Source organism: Monopterus albus, unplaced genomic scaffold (genome assembly GCF_001952655.1).
Source record: "Monopterus albus unplaced genomic scaffold, M_albus_1.0 scaffold10.1, whole genome shotgun sequence".
In the NCBI taxonomy this organism is placed as follows: Eukaryota; Metazoa; Chordata; class Actinopteri; order Synbranchiformes; family Synbranchidae; genus Monopterus; species Monopterus albus.
Genome location: NW_018127890.1, coordinates 1,181,223 through 1,190,327, shown reverse-complemented (window position 1 = coordinate 1,190,327; position 9,105 = coordinate 1,181,223). Strand labels below are relative to the sequence as shown.

Sequence of the window (9,105 nt, the reverse complement as noted above, 5' to 3'; positions counted from 1 at the left end):
AGGCGGCGGCCGCTCTGGCAGCAGCCATGCCAGGGGCTGGAGGGGCCAAATCTGAAGCCAGAGGCAACGGCCCTCTGCCTGGAGGAGGAGGGCTCATGGAGGAGATGAGTGCCCTGTTAGCAAGGAGGTAGCGACACATCATATATTACTCTTCGATTCAGTACGTCTCAAAATAGGCACTTGAGTCATATGAATGAATTTCAGATCTTGTTTCATATACTACAGAAAAGTGAAACTTGACACAGTTGCCATACAGTAGATTTAGCAAACCCCAATGTTGGTCGCAATGGATTTTGTTGTGCCACCTGAAGAATAAGTTCATGTACTCATCACTCTCACTATTCCTCAGTATTATGAGATGATATGTAGTAAAATCGTAATTTAAATGCACTTTGTTGCTGACAGAGAAGTATCACTGTAAGATCTAGAGAAATCTAAGGAATTTAGGTTTTAAAAATGTGGAGTTCAGGAGGAATTGTGTGGTCTGTGCTTTATGATATTAACATTAAACATGATGATATGTTTTTAAAAATAGCAACTGTTTTTCAGAAATAATTCTGGACTCTGTCTTACAGGAGAAGAATTGCAGAGAAGGGCTCATCACCTGAACCTGACCAGAGATCAGTAAGTACCATTAGATCCTTCTTGTCTGCTGTATTCATGGGGTAGGACTGGATAAGTCTGACTTCTTCCTACTCCATTCAAGCATGTACTAGGTATAAGCAAATTGATATTGGATTAGCATTTGTTGGATATGTGTAAAATTATGTGTGTTGATATATCAACTGTCTTTACATGCTTGAAAGAATAAATAAATCAAATCAAAAAACTTGCATATTTAATATAAAGCAATGACTTGTACTGCTGTACTTGTGAGGTTGTTGTTTGTGTGTATTGAACATTATCATGGACTGGACATTTTTCTGTGAATCACTGGTGTGTAATCTCAAGTAATGGAGTGCATGCTGGCGTTTTGCCTGTGTGTATGTACGTGTGTGTTGGCTTTCATTTACTCTGTATGCGCAGTAGAGTCACCTGTCGTGATGTGTGCTCATGTTTGTCTGGTGATGGCTCCAAAGTGGTTGTCAGTGTGAAGTAGCACAGGTCCTGTGGGGAAAACTGAAGGAAATGATGCTGAGTACGAGCATTGTCTGAACATTTGGACCAAACACCTTGGCCAGGCATATTCCGACAGTCTGTCCCTCCCAATCCCACACAAACATATTGCACATTATATGCAAACGCCAACCGTTCTCTATTGTTTCCTATGCATGTATTGAAAATACATATAAACAAAATGGTCAAGTCTATAAAAAACCAACAGTACAGCAATCACATTTTGACCTCTGTCACTGCATAGCCATTGCAAATAACCTGAGTTATTTCAAATGTTTAACACCAGTTGTGCTTGTAAGTGTAATGTAAGTGAACTCCTGTCCTTATAAGCTTATCCACAGCCACATCGTCTGAGTGTGTGCTACATTAGGGTGCCGTGGGCCTGTCCCCTATGTACAAGACTCACTTTGTGTGTGGCCTTGTTTTTCTAAAATTGTGGGGACCCAAACCTGGAGCTCACTAACATCATGGGGACTCACCTTCTTGTGGGGACCAAGTGTACGTTCACAAGAGGTGAATTGTTTAGAGAGATGACTTACTTTAAAGTTAGGGTGAGGCTAGGCAAAGTCTCCAGGAAATGAATATAAGTTAGTGTAACAAGGATGTGTGTGTGTGATACATGTACACACACACCCACTCTAGGACGTTATCTGGACTCTCTTAAAATGGATACAGTAGTTGTCTACGCCAGAGTTTGAAATGTAAAGGAGGAAAGTAGGACACATGGGAAGGAGCAAACATGTGGGTGAAAGTGGTAAAAAGACAATTGAAAATACAGGGAGAAAAAACATTCAGAGGAAGCAAATGATGGAGAACAAGAAAAAGAAGACAAGGTCATGAATGTAAATGACATCTGCTTGATGTACAGAATGCAAGTCCAATGTAAAGAACTTGTCTTACAGTAGCTGTGCACCCCAACCACAGTTGCTGTACATTTATTTAAATGGAAATTGGTTTATAACTATTGAATTTGTGCACCACTGGTAAGCAATGCATATGCACATTGCCAACATACTTTTGCAAGAAGACAGTTTGAGGGGGCTTTTCACCTCTCATTTTTGCAACAGTTCTTTCCTATCATTCTGTTACACATGCAGTTTTCCCATTTTATCTTCTAAAACATCTTAGCCTAAGATGGAAAACCTGTGATACCTTGTGTGCCAAAACTTAAGGTAAGATGATGATAGACAAAAGTAAGAAGCCCCTGTCTAGGATGATGAAATTTCTGCTGTTAGGATCAGTCTTAATCTCTTCACCACTTCTCTCAAAGGAGAGGAAAACTGAAAGAGATATTTTTTTGCCACTCAAATATGAACCTCTGATCCATGTAGCTGCTGTTGCTAAAGCTCTTGCCAGTTTTTACTGTGACATTGCTTTTTATTCCAAATGTGTAAAAACTGGGAGCTCTGAGATTTTGGCTTATCTGCATTCTTCTTCAGCTTCCCATGTAACTGTCTGAGTTATCTCCATGTTAAGTGAATTCACACACTAATTATTTTGCTAACACTGGCTTCTGATGAACCACAACTGCCTCTGTGCAGCTTCTCAGATCTTCCCACACTTCTGTTCTCTATAGACATGGACAGAGCTGCAGAAACACACATAAAATAGTATGATCTATGTCGCTATGTGGATCTAGGAGTGGATTAAAATCCAGTCTCTGATCCACAGAATCATAAGACAGCACAGAGGCAGGACTGCTGTGTAGATGCAACTGTTTGGGCAGATACTGCTTTAAAGATTAGGTTATATTCAGTTATATCCCTCATAACTGTTGTTCTCATGCTGTACTAAATTTGTAAAGTTCTCATTTCATTTGTTGCATCAGGGTTTTATAGTTTGTTATATTTGAGAGATGAAATGATTGAGGCTATGTTTAAATTGTTTAAAACTTTTTTAAATTATATTTTCAAGTTGTTTATTTATCGTCTTTGAAGATCCACAACTTTCATATGCAGTAGTAGAAGTACACTCCTGACTTTGTAACACTCACCACACTAACTGTATGTTAATTCAGGGGTTACCTTCGATGAGCTTTTTTATAATATAAAATGAAAGATTGCGTTAAGAGATAAAAGCAAGAGATTATAGATAAAACTCTGGAAGCAGGTCTGCTCACCCAGGGTAGCCTTCTGAACTTCATGTTTTCCCTAAAGCATCTCACTGGAAAGATTATCGTAGACACTCGGCTTATGGCAGAAATCAGCTTGAGCTTTGATGCTTTTGGGAAATTACACTTAATGGAAATGTAAGAAAAAACACTAACACATCCCTTCTTTTTCTTGTTTAATTGTAAAAAGACACATGTACATGGTATTTGAAAGCACCCACAACTCGGCTCACTTCCTCAGGTTCAGTATATTGCATCTGAATTGCTTAACAACAGGACAGGCCATCCCCTGACTGTAGGGTTGACAGTGTGATTCCTGGCTTCTTTCATGTCCTTGCACAAGACTTTGAATCCCAAGTTGCTCCCGGTGATACCACCAGTGTGTGGACACTTGTGGTTGTGAATGAGTGAACATGCAAATAGTGTAAAAGGGCATTGAGTGAAAAGCACTATAAGTGTAAGGTCATTTATTTTTTCTGGTCTTATTTTTTATCAGGTGTTGAGCTGAGTTTTAGGACTCATTCCACACACGGCCTGCTGCTCTGTGCCTTCTCACCGAGACACCATGAAGTGTTCCTGGCTATTCAGATGAACAATGGACGGCCATACTTTTTGTTTGACCCACAGGTATGTAAAATGTTAGTACTTTTTAAGAATATAAGCACAAACAACTGACATTTAAAGTCTAATAATAATATAAATCATTCATATGACTTAATGCAGCCTCAAGAAAATCCAGCTCGGGTGCAGTCTGGTTGGAATTTGGCATTTTCTCTTCGTGCTTTACAAAGTTAAAACAAAGCACTGAACAATGGGGTCAGTAAGATGGCTACATTGGCCAAAGTTTGTTTTTTAACTTTGGGAACTTAGTTTGAGTATTAGCCTACTCTTTATATCTTTTGTTGAGGAACTTGTGAATTTTGTCTGGTCCCACTGAGTCACAAGCATCTCCACTTAGCTCCAATCCTGTTATTAAACAACTGGAGCTACAGCAAGCGAGCTGCTGTTTACAGAGTCGTGTTTGATAGCACAACTTTGTACACCAAAATTTATTTTGTGTACTCCTACCGTAATGGCTACTATGCCTATTTGGTTTTACCATTTCATAGATCTTTTTCATCCATGTTCTTCCATTTGTTTTGTCTCTCACTTAATTTTTTTATGCTTTTCACTTTATTCACCTTCTCACCTTCACCAGTGTTTCTCTTTTTCCTGAGACACCTCTTTGTTTTTTCTTCCTCGTATTCTGTCTCCTCACTTTCTTTAATAAATGTGATCTGTAGCCCCTCATTGGCTTCTGTCAGGGCGACAGGGAGAGGGGAAAAAAACTTTGAAAGTGTGTCAACGTTTGAATTGGACTGCAATTAACTCATTCCCTGCAGTCACCACGCGTGAATACCAATTGCAAGCTAATTAAGCTTTGCACACTTGCACGCGCACACACACACACACACACAGAACTGCTTCCCTTATCCGTCCATACAGACACATGTAGAGGGGTTAAACAGTCAACGACTTCGATGATGAAAGTGATGATGGGAGATGATTACACAGTTCCATGAGGCCACCAACTAATTACACACTCAAACAAACACACACACTTAGACTTTCCTTCCTCATTGTTATCACTATCCAACACTTGTCATCAAACAGTCTTTGTAGAGGGGTGTATGTCACTGAATAATCCTTACTTACTCGCAGTGTTATATGTCTGTGGTTACATGTATTGCTGATGTGGAATGAAGTATACTGTGTGTGTGCCTTCTCCAACCGAGTTGATTCCTTTATTTGGACTAGTTTGGGGTAATTAACAGTGGGGGTGGTGTCACGGCTTATTAGTGTTCCCTTAGATACATATAGTTGGGCCCATTACTTCCTCCTATTAGTCTGTTGAGCTAGCCTAATGGGATTACCAGTTGGGGGGGGGGTAATTTAGCATGACACAGGAAAGTGCACATAAATATGACCACATGTAAGCTGCACCACACATACATTTAAACACAGAAGAGGTGTATTGTACTAAAGCACTGGAATTTGGAATACTGTCAGATATTAAGCACACATACTGAAGCACACACATACTGTATTGATGCAGGTGAGTTGTGGACAACTGGCTGTCTCAGTATACAGAGGTGTGTGTGTAGCTACTGGCACAGGCTCTAATGCTGTGTCTTGTTTGTTTTACTAGAGTACAGATGATAGTTTAACTTGAAATGACTCCTCCAACCCAGAAGGTCAAACCTCAGGTGAACAACTGGACTTGGCTCAGGGAGGATTTGTGTATGTCTAAAAGACAGAGACCAAGAAAGTGGTAGAGTGAGTCCTCTGCTTTTGTATAACGAATGTAGTAAAGATGTCAGACGCTGATATACTGTATAGTACTCATATTCATACATTTATTGATCTAATAATTTACTCTTCATCACTGTGTGTGTCAGTGTATATATGTTGTGCATTTGTGTGTACTGTGCGTACGTGTTTTACTACTTGACTTTTGCCTGCTTGCGAAAAGCTGATCACAGCAGTGATGTCATATTTAATTGGCAGCATAAAGCCGTGTAACTACAGTTTGATGATTATATGTACATGTTTATGCTCTTTTGAGGGTGCTGTGTATATGATGAGTGTCACTGATACATACTGTCTAGAAGCAATAATTTAAAATGTTAGAGTAAGCATGTTTAATTGTACTGTGATTTGAAAAATGGTCTATTTTGAGCCAAAGGTCATAGATTGACCTACAGTATGCATTACTGTAAAACACATAGTCATCAGCATCTGAGACAAGCATAATTCAGTTGGTGGTCTTCATGACACTGTAAATTTATGTGTTAAATTCTTGCCTGTACTGTGGGTTTGTGTGTGCAGGGCTCAGCCGTGAGCGTACAGGGTGATGGAGGGCGCCGCTACAGTGATGGACATTGGCACAGCATCGCAGCAACAAGGCGAGGGGCCGTGGGAACAATCATTGTAGACGATCAATACAAAGGTAACTCTTCTCATATTCATACTGGCCACTGTGTGCGCTCTGTGTGTGAGTGTAAATGCGACTGTATTGCATTTATACTCATCTGTATATGCAAGAATGTGTACATGGGCGAAGAGCATGAGATGGACAAGTTCTGTAACTGTGCGTGTGTGTTTCTATGTTTGTAAATCCCTCAGCTCTGCATGCACGTATTAGTCAGGTTAATCCAGGTGCTCTGTGTCTGATGGGAAAAATACAACAAAGAAAAGCACATACATTTCTCAGTTGTTCTCATATGTTATTCATTTTCTTTCTTGATTAACCTCACCTTACCCCCATATTGTCTTTACCCTTATTCTGTTATGTCCCATCCCTTTATTGTCCGTAAATGCTGTGATATTATATGCATTTTCTTATTTCATTCCTCACTTTTGCTTTACCCAATTATGTTTCTGTGTAATGTCACCATCCTGCTTCCATCACGACCAGGAAGTGCATCAGCTTCCAGTGGGAGCACCTTTACTGGTGAGAACACGGGGGTGTTCATTGGAGGGCTGCCTCAACACTTTGCTCTGCCAAGAGATCATTTAGGTACTGTAAGCCCAGCTCCACACACTCACTTTGTATCATTTTTAACTTTTAAACTCGTGCTTTGACACATTTTGGGTGTCTGAACTTCTTGGTTAGTGCCTTTTTCTCCTGAGTGAAGTCCAGTCTCAGTACTACTAGACCAACTTCCTACCATTACAAAATTTGTCATCATTTTTATATTCAGGTATTGTTATTGGTAATTCCTTGTCATTCTTATGACCAGCCCTGCGTGGAAATTACTAGTGACAAAATTAAATAAAAAAGTTGAAAGATTCCTAGTTATGAAGCATGGAATGAAATCATTTAGTGACAGCTATGTTATTCATGTCTGTCTCACCAGGTGCTGCCCAGCTGGTGCGACAGGGTTTCTCTGGCTGCCTCAGAGACATAAGTTTTAAGATGACTGACGGCCTTACAGAGGAGTGGAAATCTCTGGACTGGGCAAAAGCCACAAAGAAGGTGGCAGTGTATGAAAGCTGGGAGGGATGCCCTTTTCACACTGTGGATGGAGCTCATTTTCTGGGCCATGGTAAAACTCTGGATTGTTGTTGATAATATAAATGGTTATCATGATTTTTTATTTTGTTAATTCCACATTTCATAAGAACAGTTCACACCAATATTACAACATACTACAGAGATTGATGCCCATTGTGGGTGAAACTGTAGCACAGTGCTTCATACTGTGAAATGACAGTATGCAGCAGGGTGTTAGCACTGCAGAGAGAAGCTCTGTGGAGTGAGTCGTGTTCAGGTAGAGTGAACAGTGAAGTGAGTTCCTAATTCATTGGCAACACTGTGATTGTTGTTTCATGTTTAACTATGATGATAAGTTAATTGGCCTCTGAAGAGATCAGGTCCATTTCATCCTTTAATGCTTTGTAGAAGGGTCTGCTCCTTTGTCTGTCACTTTTGAATATACAGTATTTCAAAACATTTACCCTAAAATGTAACAGTTTAAATGTGAATCAAACTTATTTAGAAGAAATTGGGTGCAGACTGGCCTGCTGGTAATTGTTTCCTCCTTGTTCCAGGTTACTTGGAGCTGAGCAGAGATGTATTCAGTGGAGGAAAGGACTTTGAAATTTCTATGGATTTCAGAACAGACCAGCTCAATGCACTTTTGCTCTTCACATACAACACACAAACTGAAGACTACATGCTGGTAAGGAGCAGAGAAGCATTTAAAATCACTGTTTAAATATTGAAAATTCCAAAACAAAAAACTTAAACACATGACAGAGGATTAGTTTGTGGCATTTTTTGGTGTGTGTTTTCAGGTGGAGCTGGAGGGTGGACTCTTGTCCTTCATTCTTGTCTCTGAAGGTCATGTGACTGAACTCAGCCTGTGGGTGGGGCTTAACTATTGTGATGGAGACTGGAAGCGGTTCTCATTGGCAAAGCGTGGCTCACTCGTCTCTGCTGCAGTCGATGACTGGGCAGAGGAGACGAGGGCGATTGGAGGACCAGTGAAGCTAAGAGTTGATTCACCCTTATACTTGGGGGGGGTGCCCATGGACCTCATACATCCTGCTCTGGACAGCCAAAGTCACAAACACGGTAAGAGTGTTGTATGCACACAAACAGTATTCACTAGCTGGGACCTGCCCTCCATATGAAAGAATGGCAGGGAGGAGTGCTTGTGCACTTAATGTTTGGGGGAAAAGGATATGGAGATCTGCGCTACACTCAGGCACGTGGGTGGGGCTTAACTATTGTGATGGAGACTGGAAGCGGTTCTCATTGGCAAAGCGTGGCTCACTCGTCTCTGCTGCAGTCGATGACTGGGCAGAGGAGACGAGGGCGATTGGAGGACCAGTGAAGCTAAGAGTTGATTCACCCTTATACTTGGGGGGGGTGCCCATGGACCTCATACATCCTGCTCTGGACAGCCAAAGTCACAAACACGGTAAGAGTGTTGTATGCACACAAACAGTATTCACTAGCTATTCAACCCTGATTTGAACCCAGGGCCGCAGCGGCGAGAGCGCTGCACCTTAACCACTAGCCTACCAGGGACGGCTTAAGGTCCCAGGTCCCACTCCTGAACTTTAGTTAATTTCTTTAGCATATCCCCCCATTAAGACAACATGTATTCAGCCAAGAAGAGGTGTTTTATGTGGCTGTGCTTGGTGTGGAATTCAGGCTGTTTAGAAGAACCTACACAGCGTGGTTTCCACAAACTTCTATACAATTTACTCAGACAGGGCATTTGCTTTGTTGTTTTTTTTTTTTTTTTGTAGAGGTATACACTTGTAAGTAAAAGTACTTGCAGGTCATGTTTACTTCAACTGTGATGTGTCTGCTCCTCTATCTGGCA

At 40.9% G+C, this 9,105-nt stretch overlaps 1 protein-coding gene across 1 annotated transcript in view; it reads left to right on the top strand.

The window, feature by feature from the left end:
* ush2a (Usher syndrome 2A (autosomal recessive, mild)) overlaps nucleotides 1-9,105 on the top strand; it is a 208,689-nt gene that overhangs the window by 84,508 nt on the left and 115,076 nt on the right. The window contains 6 exon segments of the mRNA XM_020589916.1: nucleotides 3,723-3,853; nucleotides 6,095-6,215; nucleotides 6,684-6,785; nucleotides 7,126-7,314; nucleotides 7,820-7,950; nucleotides 8,066-8,345. Of these exon segments, the coding sequence (XP_020445572.1) occupies nucleotides 3,723-3,853; nucleotides 6,095-6,215; nucleotides 6,684-6,785; nucleotides 7,126-7,314; nucleotides 7,820-7,950; nucleotides 8,066-8,345 (954 nt within the window).